Source organism: Balearica regulorum, chromosome 3 (assembly GCF_011004875.1).
Source record: "Balearica regulorum gibbericeps isolate bBalReg1 chromosome 3, bBalReg1.pri, whole genome shotgun sequence".
In the NCBI taxonomy this organism is placed as follows: domain Eukaryota; kingdom Metazoa; phylum Chordata; class Aves; order Gruiformes; family Gruidae; genus Balearica; species Balearica regulorum.
The window spans coordinates 105,591,486-105,613,887 of NC_046186.1; the positions used below are offsets into that span (position 1 = coordinate 105,591,486).

Below are 22,402 nucleotides of genomic sequence, written 5' to 3' on the forward strand. Positions count from 1 at the left end.
CCAAACCAGCGCTCTTGCTCAGCCTAAAGTCGGGGTTGCAAAGACACCCATGCACATCCCAGCAGTCTCCCAAAATGCTGCAAAGCCCCTCACACCCTGGGTCATCTCTGCTGTGGAAAGGCAGCCCAGCCAAGCTGAAGTCCCTTCAGTGCTGCACTGGAAGCTTGTCTTTTCCAAATACGTCGAAAAGAGAAGGCCAGGGCTGGATGCAGGTTTGCTGAGATCAGGGCTATTCTGGTGCAGACAGGCTACGTGCTGCTGATAGGGAGGATTAATGAGCCAGGCTGCTCATCCGTTGCAATTAGAAACAACACTACAACTATTTTGGTGCCATTTCTCTGCAGAGTACTCAAACGGCTTATCAGCCCCTTCTATATCTCCATGTAATCATGGCTTTGTTAAATATAGGATGGTAAACTGCCGTACATATGCATTGTTCTTCATTTAGAGCTAAGGTGCAGAGGACCATTTGCTAATGCTCGTACAGCAGTAGCAAGGGGTTTAGTGAATGGCACTAATAAGATTTCAGTATCACTTTGTTGAAGCTAAAATTGCTCTGGCATTTGCAGTGCATATAGGACAGCCAGACACAACAAGGACCTAATTTGCTCTGGCTTCGAGGAGAAGGGCCTCAGCGTCTGAAGCCGTAGCTAATCACCGTATTTATCAGTGACCAGATGAAGTTTTAAGAAATAGTTTTGTGACATTAATAAAGCAAGAGGAGTTCTAGCTCCTGGGCTCTGCTCTTCACTTCGGTCTGTGACCATGGACATCCCCCTCATCCACCCCAGCTGCAAAACGGGAGGGACAACACCCATCTAAAGGATGAGGTCTTGCCTCCTGCTTCCACAGTGTTATTTACAGGCAAGGACGATACTTCAGGGCAGGGAGGACTCCGAAAGAAACAAAATCCTATCTTATAGCCAACATACTATGTTTCATATAGATCCTATAGAGTTGTAAATATTTTATCTGCCTAGACTCCCTGACAAAGGTTACATATTCATGACTGTGCACCAAATTCTCAATACACATCAGAAATTCAGAATAGGAACTGGGCTTTCATTTCAAGCTCTCTGAGATTTTTACTGATGCTACATGGACACGAGTTCAGCCAAGTCAGCTGGCAGCAGCAGCCCACCCAGCGCGCTTGAGTTTCCCTTCCAGGCACTGTCACAGACCCCAGCCCAGAAAAGCCAAGCCCAGAGGGGATTCTCCATAAGTCGCACTCCAGCAGGATCAACAACTGAAGCACAGCTGGACTCCATGTCATGACCTGACTGTCACCGCAGCCCTCGCCACTCAAGGAGCACAGCTGAAAAGCAAGGAGGGTTTGGAGACTCCTCAGCACCCATTTGCCTCTTGCTGGAAAAGAATCCCTACAAGCTGCTATCAGTAACTGCAAAAGTTTGGTCTCGGGTGTTGGAGTGTTATAGGACAGAGCAAAGCAACGCGAGGCAGATGCACAGCGCTGCATCGAAACTGGATGCCTGGAAAAGAGCTTTCAAACAGATGCTAGTGGGGCAAAGCTTTGCTCAGGACTGTCAGACCTTGTTCAGACCTCTGAAAACATAAACGGCTACAGGCAAGCTCCTCAGCCCAGCTGCCAATATCTCACATTTTTTCACGCCAGCATCCTCTTCCATCATCCCAACGGATTTTAACAAATAACCAGAACGTGCCCTTGGGGAAGAGGCTGCCTATGCCTCTGGCTAGACATTTTGTATCTGCACGTGTCCCAGACCAGAAAGAGATCTAACAAATCCAGTGGCTCTCTATTCAGAGTCCCTGCATTGCAGACAAACCTCTGTCCATCCTTATAGCAACTTACTACTCTGCTCTACAATGTGATCTTCTTTAAACGCTCCACTGCCGTCTGCCAGAAGTGCAACTTGATACGAAACCCCCAAGTGTCAGACAGCTCCTTCATCTCTCCATGACAAATAAGTCTTCCTAATAAATCCATGTGCTCCAATGTCACCTCTTTATAGATAGACAATCAAAGTAGCTAAGGTACAGAAGTGTGAAGACAAGGCATATGAGTCAAATTGCATTTAACCTCTGGTTTAGTGCTTTTATCTTTCAGAAATTGTTACATGCTTTAAAAAAACCTAACATGAATCAAGGAGTAAAGTTAAATGTTTCTGTACGGTGCTCAACTCTTCCCCCTTCTAGATACAGCAATTCTTATCCCCAGGAATAAAACTTGAGGTTATTTTTCCTCATCACTGAAACAAGCCCAGCCCTGAGGCAGGAGCTCACAGGCTTCTGTTCTCACTCTGACAAACTCACACCACAGCCTGGGAACACACTGAACAGACAGGCATCTCACAGCAGGGGATTTAAGCCAGACTGGATCCAGCCAAATTCAACAGCAGCTTAGACAGCTTCTGAGGCAAGGGACCACATCTCTATGTACTCTAGGATACTGGCTCCATAAAGATGCAAAGAGCAGATCAGTCACTGAGTCACCAGCAGGATTTCTGGCTGCACACTGGGTAAGTCCTGCTACAGCTCATTCCACACCTGACAGGCCTCCCCACCCTGGGCAGCTCCAACTAGAGACCAGGATACTACTCAGCAGGTGATTGCAAAATGCAATTTTGTAATCCCAACAGCGTCCCTTGTTTCTAGTGATGAGGCAGTTGCAAACAGGAATTGCTGCAGGAGAAGGTCTTGGGCTCTGGCCTCCCTAGGAGAGATGCTGCCTGGATAACACTCAAATCAAACCAGGTGGCTGAAAACACTCACCCTGCTGCAGTACACCTCGAAAATGACTGTCCTTAAACTGCTTTCCTCTAGTCTGAGGAATGACAGGGTGGTAAAAGATGCAGAAGACAGCTAAAGCAAGACAAAAAAGGAGCCTGCTCCTCCATGCCATGCTCCAATGGGACAAGATTCCAATGGAGGGAGTGGAGATAGCAGAAGAAAGAAACCCCTCAGCAAAAGAAGCACCTGATTGAGCAGAGAGATTAATATTGCACCCAGCAGTGGGAAGATGGCAGGGACTGCTCCTGGGAACATGGCATGGCTTGAACCACCTCCCTTTGCTGCCAGCAGCAGCATGCCCGGGTGCAAAACCAGTGGCTCTAATTATCAGCTACTGATGTCAGGCTGTGCTCAAACCATTGGAAACCTGCTCATCAGTAACCTCTTCTGTGGCACCTACAGGAGCAGCAGGCAAACATGCCACGGGAAAGAACATGCCCTGCTAATGAGACAGCCATCAACCACTTGTTATCTCTCTTTGATTACCTCCTTAACTCAGTCAAGAGATAGCACTCTTTATTTCTGTCCTCCCTACTGAATCAGCATCTTCAGTTCCCAGAGCCTTTCCTGCTGCTGGTAGCACACATGCTGGGAGCCAGCTCCACCGCAGCGGAGCAGGACGGGAGGCCAAAATGCTCCCACCCTGCTCCACACTTTCCCACACCCCTTGTGGCTCCTATCTCGGTCTCATCAGCTCCTGCATGTGCTTTTGAACACACCTCCCTACAACGAGCTGTTGGCAGATCTTGTGACCATCAGGTAACAACACACTTCCTACACAATTACTTCATCTTACAACACTCTTAGCCTTTATCTGTCAAGCGGGTAGAGAGGGACCTTTGATTAGTCTTTCTCCAAAGCATGTTTAGCACATTTGTGAAAGGTAAAGTCATAGAAAGCTTCAGAAAATTGACTGCCAAGACAAAAAGGGGGATTTGGTTTGGTCTCTAGTGTGACCCAGAGGAATAAAGCAGATGAGATACTTAGCATGGAAAGTTAAACAATCTCTTGGCTCTGAAAGTCCAACCTTGAAATCAGGATAGCTTGCAAGATCAATGAATTGAACAGGTTTAGCTTTAATAGAGATTTGCAGCACGTGTTAACACTCTCACACACTGATAGTTCACCATTCAGTAGGGTTCCCAGTTTGTAAAGAGAAAGTAAATTCACAACCAGAAGCAGCACTTGCTTTGAACACCCTGCCTTGCTTTGCAAGTTGGATCTCGGGTGACCTGCTCACAAGACCCGGATCTCGAGGGCAACGGTCTCAGAAACAAGCACTCAGGGGTCTACCCCAGGGTCCCAAAGGGGAGAAATGGAAAATAAGTTATGAAGTTATTAGCTCAATGTCCAAGTGGAGAATGGTGACGAGCGGCGTTCCTCAGGGGTCGGTACTGGGACCGGCACTGTTCAACATCTTTGTTGGCGACATGGACAGCGGGATCGAGTGCACCCTCAGCAAGTTTGCCGACGACACCACGCTGTGTGGTGTGGTCAACACACTGGAGGGAAGGGATGCCATCCAGAGGGACCTCGACAGGCTGGAGAGGTGGGCCCATGCGAACCACATGAAGTTCAACAAGGCCAAGTGCAAGGTCCTGCACGTGGGTTGGCACAATCCCAAGCACAACAACAGCCTGAGCAGGGAATGGATTAAGAGTAGCCCTGAGGAGAAGGACCTGGGAGTGTTGATTGATGAGAAGCTCAACATGAGCCGGCAGTGTGCGCTTGCAGCCCAGAAAGCCAACTGTGTCCTGGGCTGCATCAAAAGAGGTGTGACCAGCAGGTCGAGGGAGGTGATCCTGCCCCTCTGCTCAGCTCTTGTGAGACCCCACCTGGAGTACTGCGTCCAGCTCTGGGGGCCCCAGTACAGGAGAGACATGGACCTGTTGGAGCGAGTCCAGAGGAGGGCCGCGAAGCTGATCAGAGGGATGGAGCACCTCTCCTATGAGGCCAGGCTGAGAGAGTTGGGATTGTTCAGCCTGGAGAAGAGAAGGCTCTGGGGAGATCTAATTGTGGCTTTACCAGTACCTGAAGGGGCCTACAGGAAAGATGGTGAGGGACTGTTTATGAGGGAGTGTAGGGACAGGACAAGGGGTAATGGGTTTAAGCTGAAGGAGGGTCGATTTACATTAGATGTTAGAAAGAAATTCTTCACTGTGAGGGTGGTGAGGCACTGGAACAGGTTGCCCAGAGAGGTTGTGGATGCCCCATCCCTGGAAGTGTTTAAGATCAGGCTGGATGGGGCTTTGGGCAACGCGGTCTAGTGGAGGGTGTCCCTGCCCATGGCCAGGGGAGTTGGAACTAGATGGTCTTTAAGGTCCCTTCCAACCCAAACCATCTATGATAAGTGATGAATTTTCCAGGACCAAACCTATTTTAGCATACATTGCACACAATGCTGACACTGAGGAGGGAAAAGCAGGTCCTGTCCATCAAAGGCTATCGAATGATTTTCCTGATTTGTGTTTTAACTGTGACCCATCTCAGAGAGGCTGGGAGTGAGTTGCAGCCAGTGGTAAGAGCAGGGGATTGGTGATCAAGCCTCAATGCTGACCTTAAAGTCAGAAATAACCTTTCTGGAGGTTTCTGTGGCAAAGCAGCACAGATGTCTGCTTAAACTCCTTTGCAACTGTGGCCCCCCACCCTTTCATCCTTGGTTCCTTCTAGAAATGAAGGCAAATCTTTTTTTTTTTTTTTCTTTTCTTCTGGCTAGGAGTGTGCGATGCTCAGACAGGGGCTTTCTACTGATACACAGGCACATATTCACAGCGCATAATGTCAGGTACCAGAAAAGGAGGCATCTCCAACACACACGCACATAGGCAGGGCTCCCAGGTGGTCTAATGGTCATACAAGCCTTAACTGAATTTGTGCCCTCAGGCACAAAGATGTCAAATGATCATTCACTAGCTTCAATAAATTCTGCCTGAAAACATCAGCATTTCTCCCCAGCCTATTCCCCAGCAAAGCAATTCCCAGGCTGCCATTTCCCAGCATTGCCTTCAGTGGGACACAACCCTCCTGAGCTCCCCTCCTCCAGCCCAGCTCCAGTCCCCTCCGAGGGAACGGTTCCCCACAAAGGAGAGGTTTGATCCAGGCCATCTCCACTACCACCAGACCCACAGCAAACCCCGCTCACTCGCAACCTTGCGTCGTCCTGCCCCATCATTTCCAAATTCATCACACCGGAAAGCAAAAGCAAGCACTACTCACCACAACGAGCAGAAAGGCTGCTGGGGCTTCTGCAGCGGGGTGCAAGCCCTCCAAACTCCACACTTGTGCGTGCACAAGCACTGCCGCTCAGTCTTACCAAGGCAAGTGCATCAGACCATCTGCTGCCAGTAACTTAGGGCTGTGAGGGCTATTCTTTGGCTTAAATAAGAACCAAACACAAGAACTTACATGGCTGCAAACTTCATCCTGATCTGAGGCAGCGTGTGGCAGCCGAGGCTGAACCAGAGAGGACAGCGAGTCACGTCAGCATAGCAGGCCCTTCCTCCCGCTAGAGATGTTCGCATCGGGCCGCTTAGCACAGGAACAAGAAAACAGTAGTAACAGGGAAGACCCCAGTTTGAACACAGCCCTCCTTTCCCTCATGTTTAGGAGGGCCGTGTCCCACGTAGGCAGCTCACATGCTCCCCTTGCTGAATAAGCCATTTCCCTCACAGGCACCACTTACAGCCACCAACGCAGGCCACGAGCCCTCAGCAGGCAGGCAGCCCTCCCTCAGCCTTGCCGCTGCCTTTGCTTCTCCAGCAAGAGCCACAGAGGTTTTCTAACCTCCTCCCTGCTCTCAAATGACCTGCACCTGCAGTTCATGGAGAGCAGCTGGAAGAGGTGGAGCCCATATGCAAGGGAAGGAGGGCAGGAGACCACCCTCTGCTAAAGGACCTCTGTCCTCCTGGAGCACGAAGGCTCCCAACCAGCCAACGGGGACTTCTCTCTCTGGCCGCTCTCTCCTTAGCCCCAGGAGCAGTCACAGTCCGAAAGGTTTTGCCACCCAGGCAACTGTCGCCGCCAAGGGCATCTTCAGCAAAAGGAATGATATTGATCATAGAAAAGAAAAAAAAAAGAAAAAAAATCAATTCCAGTAGAAAAATAATTTAATAAAGGGATAAGTTTCAAGAAAATATCTGTATAGTAACAACATTTTAAGTAAAATGTCCACAAAAATATACATGTCTAATGTGATTATACATAAGTTTTCCGACAGGTCCCGTTTTAAACTTGGTTCAGTCCATCTGGGTTTTCATCTAGGAAAAACCTTCACTGCTACCAGACTTCCTGGGATATATCAGTTTGCACAACAGAATCATACGAGAAATGTTTTCTATCTCATTTTAGGCTTATACAAATAAACTTTAGAGTTGGTAACAGTCCAGAAGAGATCAGATTATACCATATCTTTAAAAAACAAACAAACAAACAAACAAAGCAGAAGTCAGCCACCTAAGGGACACTGCCGGGCAGAAACATCAGCCCTACAATACACACCACACTTAACACTGACACAGCTGGAAAAGGAGGGGGATGAAGGAAAGATGGGCAAGAGGGAGGGGAAAATCCCAGGAGGAGGATTCCCAGGAATTGTGGAACCCCTAAAGAAGAGGGCTATAGAGAGGCCAGGGGAAAAGCACACAAGAGACCCATGTATTTCTAGAAATTTTATAACGTAGAGGATAAGCTAATTGCAGGAAGATGAAAAGAAACCAGTGGAGAATGTGTATTTCTTATTTTTCCAAATGGCTACTGAGCTGTAGAAATAACAGGTCTGTCCCAAAGAGCCCTCATCAGCTGAATTGGCACTACTGAACAGCTCCAAAACTGATGTAATTCTAGGAGAGAAAAATCCAGTTACAGAAATTGAAGGATGCAAGAATACAGTAGAAAATAAAGAAAATGTGTTCCACCAGCAGAGGACAGGAACAAAACACCAAAGAGATGCCAAACAAGACGTATCGGTTTTGTCAAAGGGAGATGCACACCGCAACAAAAAAAAGAAAAAGAACAGAACAAAAACCCATCCCATAGAAAGAAAATGGAAAATTGCTGAAGAAATAAAAGCACACACATTTTCCAAAAGATTTTTTGTTTTATAATCAAATTTTTTTTTACATAGACAACTGAAACACACCAATATTTTGTGCGAAAAATATTTTTAAATAAACTTTGCTCGTTCTTGATTTTTGTACATTCTGATATACATATGTAACAAGGTTTATGGCACTGTAACCAGGATCAAAATCATATAAAGGAACAAAATAATTGCTCTCATTTATCCTTTCTGAACCAAGCCGGCTGCCGTTGCACTATTAGACTTTAAAAATTATTATTATTATGGGGCAGCCAACTCTAACTGGTTTGAACACTCAAAACAAACCCCAAATTATTATTGCACAAGAAGCCAGTGAAGGCATATGGCATAGAATGATCAAAGTCCCTTACTGTTAAAACCTTACACCCCAAAAATAGAAAAATAGAACTGGAACATGAAACACGCCAAATAAACTTTTTTTTTTTCTTCTTCTTCTTTTCTTTGAGTCAGGAGTGTGAAAAGTGCCTTGCAGCCTTTTTAAGCTGCTCCGATCTCCTTTGCACCGGTGAGCATTTAGCTAGGTTATCTTTAGCAAAGCCTTTGCAGAACAAAGGCCCTTATGTCTCAGGGAGGTTTTTTTTCCGGCTTTGTTTTGGCTGTTTGTGTTTCATCTTCAACTTAGGTTTCTTCAGTCTATGAACCTGCACAGACTACTTAGCCATAAACTCTACAAGTAGCTGGAAAGGAGGGAAAAAATAAAAAGAAAAACCCAATATTTCTTCTTGATTTTAAGAAGTACTCCTTTTGCTCTGAAGCCTTCATACTCTGCCAGTGTCTGGAAAAGAAATCACAACAGCATCCCAAACATGGCGAAGTTCTTCGATCTCTTTAAAAAAAACCCTTTCCTTACCAAAAAAAAAAAAAAAAAAAAAAAAAAAAAGGTTTCTATTCACAAAAAGTTTTGCCACAAAAAGCCCCCTTGAAAGCTAAAAAGAAAAACCCACAACCCACCCATCACTGCCCCAAACCAGGTGAAGAACAGGTTAATCCCTCCTTTGACCTCCTCCTTGCAGCTTCGCCATCACACAACAGTCTCTACGCCAATCAGCTTTGGTGTGAGGATTCGCGGTGTGACACCGTTGTTTAGATCTTCTTCGAACTCCAGCAACTGCCCCATAAAGTTAAGGTTAGGTGAAATGATTGGTCGTTTGCCTTTTACGAATTTATAGGCATCCGTCATGGTCATGCGCGTGTGCTTCATTAAGTACGCGATAACTATGGTGGCAGATCGGGAGACACCAGCCTGGCAGTGGATGAGGAGGCCTTTCCCACACTGATGAGCTTCCTCTGGAAACAAGACAGACAGAAGAAAGTAAGATTTTTGCCAGTGTTTAAATTAGAAAAAGCTCTGTGCAATTAAGAGTAACTTAATGTGAAAAGTCCTTTTATTGGATTACAGGCACAGCAGTGTCTCCTCCCGTTCCCCTCCAGCTCATCTTCCTTCAGGGTTTCATGTGAATGTGAAACGCACAGGCCCGTCTAACACTGAAAATCCTCACGTTCACCATTATCTCTATTAAATGAGCTGCACATTGAGAGACACTGCTGCGCTGCTCATGTGCACTGGCAGGGAGCATTTATTTAGGAGGTCAAAACCCATGATGAGGCAGCTCGGGCTCCATCTCCACCTCTGTCGCAACGCTGCTGCATTACGTTGGCATCTCAACCTCCACATCTCTCAAAGCAGGACACCCCCTTTTCAAAAAAACAGGTATTTTCAGCTTCAATTCGTAACAACACATCTATTTTGAAGCCCTGTTTTTTGAAGCTATTACAAAGCTACTTTTGAAATGAGCTTCAACAGGGCACTCTGCTGCTTTGTCTCTGCAAAAGCAGGAGCTGGATCCGGTTTATACGTCAGCAGGACTTCACCAGTAAGTGACCTCAAATTCCGACTCCTCACTTCCTGCATATCAAGCGCTGTGTTTTGACTTTGTCACCTTCAGAGGTGTGGAAAAAAGGGATTTGCCACCCTGCCTCTTTGCAATTCAAGCACAGAATCACATTCTGCTGACCACTACCTCTCCAGAGCTTCTCCCTGGGAGCTGTGGGGAAAGGATGAGGTAGGTAGGGAGGAAAATGACAGCACACACATACTCTCCACCAAGCTACACCACTTAGAGAGATGCAACCTGGGCAGGATTTAGGGAGAACAGAGCCCCTGGAACCACATGTTAATAGGACACAAGAAAGAGGAGAGTCACTACCATAACACCCTTATCTCCCACAGCTTGCTTTTAAAAAGAAGAGATAAAGTTTTGAAGATGTGACACTTAAATCTATTTATTTTGTTTTAATCCATAGGAGGAGCACGAATTTAGTTTGCAAGTTTTGGCATGAATCCAACCCCACCAAGAGTATGGTTCATCCTACCCTACATGTTCAACCTGTATTGTGAAAGCATAAATGAAGCCGACTTCCCTCTAGACATATTTGCCAGTTAGTATTTCAGAAAGCTGAAACTCTTCAATGCATTTTGACACTTTCCCAGAGAGTTTTTGATGATTTCACTTCCTATGGCTTTAGTCTTAGCTAAACCTGGGTTAGGTTGTGGTTTTTTTTCATGACATATTTAAAGAAACATAGGCCAATGATCTGCTGTTTAAATATTTCCAAGTTCTCTCAAATGCAATTTAAAGTTTACCCTGAGGAAGGGAAAGCTTTGACTAGTTACTTCCCCAGCTGGCTAAATTTGCTATGGAGAAAAACTCTCAGTGGAGAAATATTTGTTTATTGAAAACAAAGACAGACCCTCAAGCTGCAATTATTAAAAAGGAAAGTAAAATGGGTTTTGAAACACTTTCTGAACCTTCTCAGAGAAAGGCTGCTTTCTCTGCCCTTGGTAAGGTCATAAGCCAAACACTATCTTTTAGTGGTTTTGAGAGCTCTAATCCTGCAGTTTGTAGGGACGCTGGGTGCAGAAGTCTCCCTCCCACCCCCAAAGGGCCTCAGAGTTTGCAGTTTCTTTATGTAAGCTTAGCCTATTGCATCTCGCCATCTTATTGAATTCAAAGTTTAAGGTTTTACTGGATTTCTTGTCCCAGCTTTTCTTCCTAGAGGATCAAAGCAAGGTCCCTTCTCCCCTGCCCTCAGAGAGGGCTTTCCTCTCTGAGGAAAAACTTCTTCACTGTGAGGGTGACCGAGCACTGGAACAGGCTGCCCAGAGAGGTTGTGGAGCCTCCTTCTCTGGAGATACTCAAAACCTGCCTGGACACGATCCTGTGCAACCTGCTTTAGCAGGGGGGTTGGACTAGATGATCTCCAGGGGTCCCTGCCAACCCCTGCCATTCTGTGATTCCTTTAACTGAAGAAGGGGCGTTCACCTTCTCATGCACATAGCAGTTCAGGGAGCTGACAGCACTACTGGTAGAGCCAGGGTTGGGTTAGGAATACAAGGTAAAACTTGGTTTTAAGTAGAGATCCTTTGGTCCTCTACAGTGTAGTGGACAAGCCCAAAGGCCCCTGGTAGAAGCTCTCAGTGGTAAAACTCAAGCTTTCGTGCTGCACAGTCCATCTGAACTGCAGTGTAAGCAGTGATTTGCCTATTCACCTTCACTAAAGTAGCATGGCTACAGACTGTCTAAATCAGCACACAATGACCCCCTGCCAACTGAAACACAGCCGGACTAGGCCAACGAGCTGTCTGCTTCAGAGCAGCGATCCCCTGCACAGCCATACGGCAGGAGCAGATGGGTTCAGAAGAACATGCTGAGCTTGGACCTCCTGCACTAGGACACAGTCCCACACCTGGGGCCCAATTCTTGCTGAGCCCAAGAGCACCTCAGAGCCAGCACAAGCAGACTTGAACTCCAGGAGTTACACACCCACACCCTGACTCAAGGGCCATAAACATTGATGGTTTGAGGGCAGGGAAGAAGACGGCTCTGCACCCATTTCATGGGGTCAGCTAAGGACCTAAGCTGTGATGCAGCACAGAAACACACTTCCTTTGTCTAGTCCTCCACCATCAAGCCTGAAGTAGTGGTGAAGAGATTACCCCAGCCTCAGCACAAGAAAATAAAGTTGCTTTCTGAGATATGCTGGGGGAACCACTGATACACCTCTCACGACATGTACTTGTGCTGGGGAAGCACAAGTGGACATTCACTATGCTGCAAAGGTGTGCCTAAAGACATAGAGGGGCAAGGGAAGGTCCTCAAAAAGCTTTCAGTATCACGTGCTGATGTCCTCACTGACCAGCCTTGATTAAAGAGGCCATCTGGCTTTACCCTAGATGACCAGAGCTGAACGCACCCCTAAACTCAGTTGAGGGTTGTGCTGCGTGGATCAGAGCAAAGTTCAGAGCAACGTGGGTAATGTTGCTGGCTCATTTCTTCAGCGACCTCCCCAACAAGCTGCATGTCTGTGGTAAACTCCCTCATGCAGCCTATAGGGTTTAGAGGCTTATTAATACAAGTTTTCAGCACAATCCACTCATTCACACATACACTCTGAAGTTCTAAATCTTACGGTAGAACAAGTGAAGTGTGAAAGTTTGTCAGTTTTCTCAAGAAATTAAGTTAGGAAAGACTCAGCTATCATTAAGAATAGTTACTATGAAAAATTGGCTGGAAGCCACTATGGCAACTAGGAACGCGAAGTAATCAAAAAGAGGGGATAGCAAATGTCTCAGTTTTCTGGGGTTTCCTAAATTTGGAAGCCTGGAGGTAGGCATCACTATCAAGAGGTAAAAACTGTACCCCCAAGCTACCTAACTGGATGTGCCAGAGATGAGAATGAACAGAAACATGAGGTGCTCAGCAATTATGACAACCTAAACAAAAGTAAATATGGCCTTACGCAGCCTCCAGGGTAGTTAGTGAAGCATAAAATTCACTCTAGATTCTTAGAACAGGTAAAAAACCAGGAGTATTTCCAGACAAAAGTAATTACCAATGAACTCAAAAGCCTCTTCAAAATACTGCCTGAGATTCTGCTTGTTGCTGTCGGTGGCTGGGAGCCGCTTGTAGTTGAACATGCCTTTCTCATAATGGTACAGGGGCAGGTGGGTGGTCACGTTGATTACGTAGCCTATGTTCATCCTCTGCATTTTCTCCAAGTCCTGAGCATCATGCTCGTTTCCAAGGAAAAGGAAGGGCAGGATGGGGGTGAGCTCAGCATTCTCGATGTCCGGTGTGGTGGGGATGGACTGAGGTAGCGTGGGGGGCACGGCTGCCGCACCGCCGCCGCCCCCTCCTCCCCCCTCCGGGCACTCTTGCAGCTGGAGGGAGTTATCGCAGAGGTTTTCGTGGTTCTGCCTGAAACTGCTGAGTCCTCCTGGGAAGAGAGACCAAGCGGATATTTTGGTTAGACACCTCGAGGTCAGCTTTGGACCCACATTTTGTCAGAGCACATGCTGGGGCCACCAGGACTGGAGCTGGCTCTATTGTTCCCACCACCACTCTGTCATGGTGACCGATGCTGGGCACAGCAAGGGTGGCATGAATCAGCAGCACGTATTGTCCTCCCCTCTGCGAGGCTGATGGTGCCAAGGAGCAGGCTCACAGACAAACGCACCTCTGTGCGACATCAGTGTGCTGGGGCTGCCTCACCTATGAGCCTGCGACAGGAGGGAAGGGGGGCTGGGGGGGAACCCACAAAAACAAACCACCAAAAGGCATTTTTCCAAGAAGGAAAACATGGCCAAAACTACAAGGAAATGGGTTAGCAGCACATCAAAGCGAGCCAGCTGGGACGGTCTTTTAGCTTTACCTGTCCACAGCAGATTTGCCTGCCGGGAGCAGCCTTGCAGGGCATGCCCCCATCCAACACCCCCGAGGAGGGGCAGGTGCAGCTCATGCTGGCATCACTCTGGGGAGCAGTACGTATGCTTTTGTGTGGCTGAACAAAAGAAAACCGCTCCTCACAACCTAACAGCGACTGAGGTGCTCACTTCACATGTGGCAAACAGCTCTCCTTTTTCTGCCCCCATTGCCTGAAAATATCTAGCAAGAGTTATTTTTAGGACATTAATGTGGATTGGGAAATGGGTCTGAGGGGGGGGAGGGAGAAGCCACTTTTTTGGCTTGTGCCTCCCCTGGCTCTATTGCACATCTTGCTGGCTTTTTCAAGCAGCATTTCCCCCCCTTTTTTTTTTTTTTCAGGAGGGCGGCTCCACAGAACTGGAGCAAGAAAAGCAGACCTTTCTACACCTCATTCGGCAATTACATCAGCCCCAGGCTCCCCACCTGCCTGGTTTCCATAGCGATTACACAAAGCACACAATGACATCAGCTGGCATGACATCAGCTCTTTGAGTGCAAACAATACAAGAAGAACTACTTTGTGTAAGGCCTTTGGTAGGAGGCGGCGTTCCTGGGAGCCGCTGATGTAATGCTAACAGGTGGCTCCTCCAAAAGAAAAAGGCGGAAAGAAAGAAAATGCAATGATATATTCCCCCCCGCCTCGCCCGCAAAAGCGCACATTTATGTTGTACCAGGATACTTGGAGTCATGCACCGCATTGCGATGGGCCAAGCATTCAGACTCAACTGCACTTTGTTAAATGCAAGCCAAAAAAAAAAACCCAAACCAGGAAGGGGGAGAGCTATGCTGAAGTTACTAGAAAGAGCTACACTGGCCAAAATAAATGCTGAATGTCACCATACCAATAATGTTATTCTTAATAAAAGAAAAAAAAAAAGAGGTTCTTTGTTTTTTCCATGCTTTTTTGCAGTGATCTAGCAAAGAAAGATTTTAAAGCAAAACACACTGTCTCATAGGCTCTGGATTAGACACAAAGGGCTTAGAGGCCTACGTCTCGCGTGCTACAACTCCAAGTGTCCACACGCCTGCCCATAGGGTGGGACCCACCCAGGGACCACCTTGGTGCCCTACACAGTACTCGATGGGCATGAGGCACCCAGACTAGGTTACAACCGAGTCCCTCTAATGCAAGTGCTCTTTTGATGACCGGACTTCTGTCCTTCACATGCTGCTAATAACTCATTTTCCCAGAAATCCTTGAATTGCCCGCAAAACACAGAGTATTTCCCCCGCCTCAAAAGTATGCTTGTCTTCAGCTGTTTCTGCTGTTTACAGGACTCAGAGCAAACAGATCTGCCTTAAAAATCTCTACTTGCCAAGTCATTACAACAGGGGAGCAGGATAGAAGGAAAAGCGAGGACAAAAATCTGAGCTTGGCTGCCAACTACACCACCTGGCCTTGACAGGGTTTGGAGAGTCTTCTCAATCCACTCAAGAAAACAAACAGGACTACAGTCCCCAAGCTGAAGATGTTTGAAGTCTCATCCAAACCGACAGCCCCGGCCTTGAGTCTAGGCTAAAAGCTAAGCCCTAACCCACATTCCCATCCTTCTGTAGAGGCAAGTAATCCATTCAGCTTAAGTATTGCTGTTTAAACGGTAACCAGACCACACTGAGATTCCCAAGAAAATCCCTGATAAATAAGTTGTTTTAGTGACTCCAGAGCCAACACTCATTTTCCACCTCTCCTGTAGCCTTCTGGGAGTAAGCAGCCATAGGTGGAGGTAGGATCCCATTGCTTCATCACTCAGGCACAGACACACTGATGGTGTGGCAGATACCATCTTGCTTCACCACCTGCCTTGTAAAATACAGCAGAGCTAGAGAATCTAGAGCAAGCTCTTTCCTCACCACCTATGTCCTCCTTTCAGCACCTCTGCTTTCCCTGTTGGCCAGAAGACACTATTATTCCTGTAACCAACTCTTCCTCAGTGCAAGCTTTGGTCCAGCAGGTGGAAACAGGGAGGAGAGGACAAGAGACCATTACATTGTACAGAACTCCTCTGCTATCACTGTACCCAGAAGAGATCAAGGTTGTGCAAGGCAATCTCCACCACTCCAGCAGGAGCATTGGGCCAAAGGATGGGAAGGCAGCCCCCAAATACACCATGTGAAAGATGCCCAAACAAGCAGAATAGCCAGACATACAACAGCTTCACCCACTATTTCTTTCCTCACATTCACCAGTGAAGAGGTCACCTTTCCTAATGTCAGTCCACACACCCCCTTCTCCTTGTTCTCCTCCCTCAAGTGGGCAGGGAGTTAAAGTCAGTTCAAGCAATATTTAAAGTACCATACCCAAGCAACTCTCATAGTAAGCGTCCCTGAAACAACATGTTAGTGGGGAGAGGATTACTAACCTGAACTGGCTCTGACATGTGAGCAAGGGAGGATTGGACAAGAACACTAGTACCCAGAAAGGATGCAGCAAGATGCAGCCACAGAGAGAAGCTGAGCTCCAAAGCTAACAGTAGGAGCTTAGCTTGGATCTGTACTGACATACGAGTCATGCAGGTCCAAAACAGGATCCAGGTACTGCACTCACCACACACAATCCTTGCTCCTAGCTGATTTATGAGGCACTAGTGTAATTTAAGTGGAGTTCCTGCATGCATGATGCTCAGGTTTTTCTAAGGCTTATGAGACTACTTCCTGAAAGGTCCAAGCAAAGTTCATTATGACCAGTCAGAAAGAGTCTAAGAGGGATGGACTTTCCACATGAAGGTAAATACAGTGTGCAAGGTATTCAAGTGCACCTGTATTCCTTTGTCAAGCAGCTGCTATTTCAGCATTTAGTCTTTGTGCAGTGGGGGAGAGGAGGTGGGAGAGAAGAGGCTGTACCCAGACAGAAAGCCCAACACATAGCTACCACAAGTCTGGTCTAAGAGTTGATTCATTAAACTCGGCAAGGACCAAGACATATCACTGCTACTGACAGCAACTCCAGATCGTGAGGAAGCTCAAGGCATGGATGCAGAGACTTCACTCGTGGTTCTAACAGAAGCTGTTTTGTGATCAAAGCTGCTCAAGCCTTCCCGAACCTGGGGCATGAAGGAAGCGTTACAGAGGGCAGCAACAGGGCGCTTAGAGAAGCGGCACAACTGGCAGAAGCTACTCACCAGCACAGAAGTAAGCTGCATTTTAAAAGCAGCTTTTCAGCTGCTATTTGCAAAACACAAAAAGCCTTCATCACGTACAGGCAGCCTAAGCAGAGAGGCAAGACAATATATCCACCAGCAAAGACCATTAGCATGCACAGCACTGCAGTCTGAACAGCAGCCATGAAGCCCAGACTCAGCTTTGTAGCCACCTTCAGTGACAAACCAAAATGCCAGCAGCTAGAAAAGCCACCAATGTTCACTTCTACCGAATGCCATGCTTGTAACCGTCTCTTCTAGCTTTAAACGTATCAGATATCTTTAATAACCAAAATACAGCAAAAAGCCCAAACCACCCAGCCAGTGTGATGCAGCCCACGCACGGATGTGGAGAACATACCAAGTGCTTTTGTGTGCACTCTGCTCCAGAACAGCTGCCGGGCAGGCTTTCAGGGGGGACTGAACCTACCCAAATCCAAATGAAGATGGACATGCAAGGACGCCTAGCACACTGGGGAACCCAAGGTATTTCTTCCGTAAGAAAATGAATCAATGAAGCAGAACCCTTCATAGCAGGTGGCCTTGCCTGCTGTCTAGTGGAACACAACAGAAGACCAAAGGCTATTGCTTGCCACTGATGCAAAAGCCAGATTTTTTGCAGTTATCACTGCATGGTATCTTCCAGCATCCTGCCCTGCCCGAACAATTTGTGAGCGACAGACTTTGGATTGTCCAAGATCTCAAAACTTTTAGGAAGTCTCAAGTCAGCACCATAAGCTATTCATACTTGTTTGTTCAAGTTCTTTGCAGCCATCTGCCCATAAACATCTGACTTAATGCTCCTCAAAATCCCCTGCTGAGCAGCGCCTGGGCAGCAGCTGCACACAGATTTCCCAGCTCCAAAGCCACCCAGGAGCCTGGGGCTTGCACCAGCACTACAAGGCCAGGTGAGCAGCTGGACAGGAGCCAGAGCAGCTCTGAACAAATTAAAAAAAAAAAAAAAAGACAAGCAGCATGGTGCTTGCATAACAGCCCTGCCAAACATGGCATCTGTCATTTACCATCAGAAGAGGGCAAATACAATGCAAATGAGGGACAAAAGTTATGTTAGAAGCTCGGCAACCAGCTTTTACAAGGGACCATGACCTTGCATAGAAACAATCTTCAAAGCAAGCAAGAAAAACAAGCCTTACCTGCATACATTTTATACAAGTGATTTTTTTTTTTTTTTTTTTTTTAGAGAAGATTGAGAATTAAAGTACAAGTAGCACAGTAACACCTGCCCCCCTTCCCTATGTCTTCTTTGACACCTCTTTCAACCATCACTGCTGTCCTATGGCTGCGTGACTATATACAAAATAGGATGTGGCGTTACAATATGTTACAGCAGATTTACAATATGTTTCCTATCTGGAAACAGGCATTTACCTCACAGTAAAAGAAGCAAGTGACCTCGTTCCCCCTGTAGCGAGAGACCTTAGAGAGGCAATTACCGTGAAATACCCTCACCATAAAGCAATACCTTTGCATTACCTCATCGGCATGGCCATACTTTGTTCTGAGCGTGGCAGGTACTGGGTGTTCCCGCTACGATTACAAACAGGAACATATTTTTATACATGACAGACTGCAGATGCAGAATCCACATTTAGACAGAACACGTGGTCCCGGGAGACAAACAGACCTTTTAAACAGCTTTCAAAGCTGTCCAGGCAGATTTCTGGATCCGCTCATCCTCGATTACAATACCACAAAGCCATCTCAAAAAATAAAACCAACACACACACGCACATGCATGACAAGAGCGCATCCCAGGACGCTGTGAAGTATCAGCAGAAGAGATGTTTGGTCTGTAACCTCCCCTACTCTTGAGTTGCTGGGCTCTTCTGGGGGGAGCAGCAGAGAATTCAGCGATACTGGGGTTCTGGCCACCAAAAGCTTGACTTGCTCAGGAACAAAGCCAAGTTTTAAAACATCCACTCAGCATGTGCCCTGTCAGTACCAACACAGCAAACTGAGCCCCTGCAGCTGTGTGTGAGTGTGTTTAAGGTCTAAATGTTACAGCTATCACCTGGGGGGCAGGACGGAGATACTCGGACAATTGGTGTATATCTGTTTAAGATGACGCTTTGTGCAAGTACAGCCTGTTCCTTTAAACCTGTGACCTCATTTATTTACATTACTGCAGAAAAGCACTGCCAGAAGCAACAGCTGATGACAGTCTCATGTATTTTTCCACCAATACAACAATTAAACTGCTCCTGTGTTATTAATGAACAGATGACTTTGTGTCAAGTTGATTCAAAGTGCAGGATGCCTCAAGGTTAAGCAAACATGGTGCCAACATGTAAAAATAGAGGCCAGGTACTGCCAGCTGCTTCACCCACCTGGTGCTGCACCCCTTCCCCACCCAGGCAGGTGGGGTCAGGGCCCCAGGGTCACCCCCGTGCCGTGCCACCAGTGGTGCCAGGAGGTCCTGCTGCAGGGTGGCATGCTGGTGCTGAGCCACCACTGCTTTACTGCCGGCATTTGGGCTGCTCCTGTACCAGAGCAGGTCGTGACGTAGCCTGTAGCACCACGCTCAAGCAAGATGCACTTACCTTTGAGCATCGTGCTTGCTTTTCTTTTTTTGCTTCCTGTCACATCTTCCTCCCCCTTGGCTCAGGCTACAGTCCCCACTGGCTTCAGCAGGTAGGGAGCATCACTTTCGTCGTGCTGACCTTCACATGACAGGTTTACAGAGGGCCAAAGCTAGCTGAGCTTATTTGGAGACAGTGGCTTGTCCCCAGGTTACAGGTCTATGGTAGGAGTGCTTTCCCACACAGAGGGAACCAGTGAGCACGGAGGCACTCCGAAGACACCACCACCACTCCCCATCCAACACAGGTTCGCTTTTAGCAGCGAATCCATCACAGCTTGCTTGCTTGCTTCCACCAAGGAAAAAAGGAGCTGTAGAGGTTGAAGCAGAATTCAGCCAGTATAGGCCAAATCCACTCCTAGGATGTGGACAACCACCCAGAACATCTCTTCATGCTACCAACCAACACAGCCATGTCTGTAGAAGTTCATGGCTACACACAATGGATCTTGTAGTTGGGCCATAACCAAACTGAAAGCCTACTATATCTCCAATGCCACCAGGTGACATGGAAAGAGTAGAAGTAGGAGAAAAGCACCTAACTCTCCATATTTCTTCTGCAGTACTCCCTTACTCTCAAGCAGGGGTAGGTCTACTGGGTACCCAAGGCACTAGCAGGGAGGGCATGGAGGCACTGGGGGTACACCCATAGAGCATGAGAGGCAAAAACCACCTTGCAGCAGAAGATCTAGCCATCACACTTTCCCCATAGCTGTTGCTGGCACCATTTTACCCATAGCAAAAACGGTTCACAGCGCATAGTGGGGATCATTCTCTGTTCATCCTGAGGTACTGAAAGGAGGCATGCCCAAATTCCCTAAACACAAGACAGCCACTTTCCCTACCCAAGCAGGGCTCCGCTCGCTGTGGCAAGGAACTGTGCTTCCCACACCTCTTCTAGAGCAACAGGGCTAATCCAAGCAAGTTATCATAGGAGTGTTCCTACTCTCCAGGAAAGACATCCTTCTCCTCACCACAGCTGCTGCTGGGCAGCACCCACAGCTTGCCCTCACTGCTGTAGAAAGCTTGACATGGTTGAAAATACTGTATTTGGCCCACAGAGCAGGAAGCTGAGATGAGGAGGACAACTCCCTTCTGTCAAAAGGGGTGGGGATCTATCAAACCGCACTCACCCAGGTGACACTAAGAATTGCTCCTTTGATTTCAAGGAAATTGTGGTTTGTTTGGGTCATGTCATCATCCCCACCCCCCATTTGATTGTTTTTAAAACACTGGAGGGAGGTTTACATGAGGTCAAGCCCACAACAGAGTGGAGCCCATCCTTCTGCAATGCAAGCAGACCACAGCGACATCAGGACCGCTTTACATATTACCATTCCTGCTGTTAAGGAAGGGAGGGAATAAAAAAAATCCATCCTTTTACAACATGAGGTAAACGTGTATACTTATCAACCCATGCTGCCTCCCGCTTTCCAAAAACAAAGGCATAATTGAAGGTTTTTCTACTTCTAGTGCTACTAGAAAGTAGAATAGGTCTGACTTTTTGGCCCCGCAAGCATATTTCTCACCTGCCCACAGGAGGTTCAAAAGACCCATCGCAGGGTTTCTTTCCCTGTCACCCACATGGCATTCAGCATCAGCCTTGCCAGAAAAGATTAAACTTTAAACAAACATAAAGTAAAAGTAAACATAGTTCACAAAGAACAGCTTCCACCTTGATACACTCAATCTAATCTAGTCTCTCCCTCTAATCGAGGTGCTAACAGCACTTCAAAAAGAAGCAAAACCCTGCATTCCAGAGAACTTGCAAGGTCAGGTTTTTTCCATGTGGGAACTACCCCGGGAGGTCGGTTTGTACACAAGTTCTGGCCTGGAAGAGTTACAAGCACATCCTCGACACAAGAGCTTTGAGGTCCCTTTAGAAGCCAAGAGTGCAATGCCAGATAAAGAGGAAAGGTTTCCCCTCAGCATCGAGATACACACACGTTTGCATGTTATTTCCAATTTCATCTTGCTACAGCTCACACCCCTCACCACAGCACATCCTCTCCCACTGGCCTTTGCAGTCCCAGGTCTCACCTACTTTTATTTTGTGCTTTGACACCAGGCACAGCACGGCTGGCTGTCCTAGGGACAGGTCCCAGAGAGGCAGCAGAGAGGTCACCGACAGCCCCTTCTCCTGCCTGGCTGTGCCAGAGGCGCTGGCTCTGCCCAGCTCTACTCCCAGATCTTCCTGCCTTGCCACCACCTTCTCTCAACCATGTTGTCACCCCTGATGCCTACCACACCTCAACATGACTTGCTTCTTTCGACCATTAGCTCTCACCTCTTTGCCTTTCTTCTTCTGAGGACCACTAGATCATCCAAATTCCAATTTCCAATTATAAACAAACAATGATTATTTATTTTTTAGCCTGCCACTGGGGAACCTTCCTTGGCATTTCAGGGGTGGGTTTTTTTGGTGGTTCCCCCCCTGCTCCCTTAAACTTAGTTTTTCCTCCTCAGACCCTAAGTTTTGAGCCCAGGCCACCCATGCAAGTCACAGACCTCCCTTCCCTGCCTTACTCACCAACTCTTCCAAGACATGCCACTAACACTTCTGGACACTACTCACCACTTGTCCAGAAGCCACTATGAATACTTCCAGACCACATCTTTGAATTCAAGACAGTGGTTCCAGCTTTGTAACTGGAAATCCCCTTATGCCAAGTGAGTGCGGAGCCTGCCCATTTGAAAGAATAATAATAATTAAAAAAAAAAAAAAAAAAAAGAGTACCCACAGAAAAATAATCCACAGGACAGCATCCTTCAAAGCACTGAGTTATCCTCAGGGAGCAGTCAGGAAGGTGAAAGAGGAGAAGGTCTGCTCTCAATTTTGGTACAAAGATTAAGCTATACAAGAATATAATCAGGAACAAGACAAGAAATCCCACATCCCAAACACACTACAGTGACAATTCTGCAGCGACAGACAAGGACTGGACTTACCGTCCCTGGAGGGCAAGCGTTTATAGCAGAAACTCAAAATTAGACACATTACAACTTCTCATAGCAAAAGTATGCATTCCTGTGG

At 47.1% G+C, this 22,402-nt stretch overlaps 1 protein-coding gene across 3 annotated transcripts in view; it reads right to left on the reverse strand.

Moving 5' to 3' along the window:
* Nucleotides 1-6,857: 6,857 nt before the first annotated feature.
* The window catches only part of DUSP10 (dual specificity phosphatase 10), a 76,291-nt gene continuing 60,746 nt past the window's right edge, over nucleotides 6,858-22,402 (reverse strand). For all 3 annotated transcript variants that reach the window (XM_075749321.1, XM_075749318.1, XM_075749322.1), the window contains 2 exons: nucleotides 12,761-13,144; nucleotides 6,858-9,154 (listed from right to left, as the gene is read on the reverse strand). In XM_075749321.1, coding sequence (XP_075605436.1) covers nucleotides 8,889-9,154; nucleotides 12,761-13,144 — 650 coding nt within the window. In that variant the 3' untranslated portion in view covers nucleotides 6,858-8,888. The remainder of the gene's footprint in view (nucleotides 9,155-12,760; nucleotides 13,145-22,402) is intronic.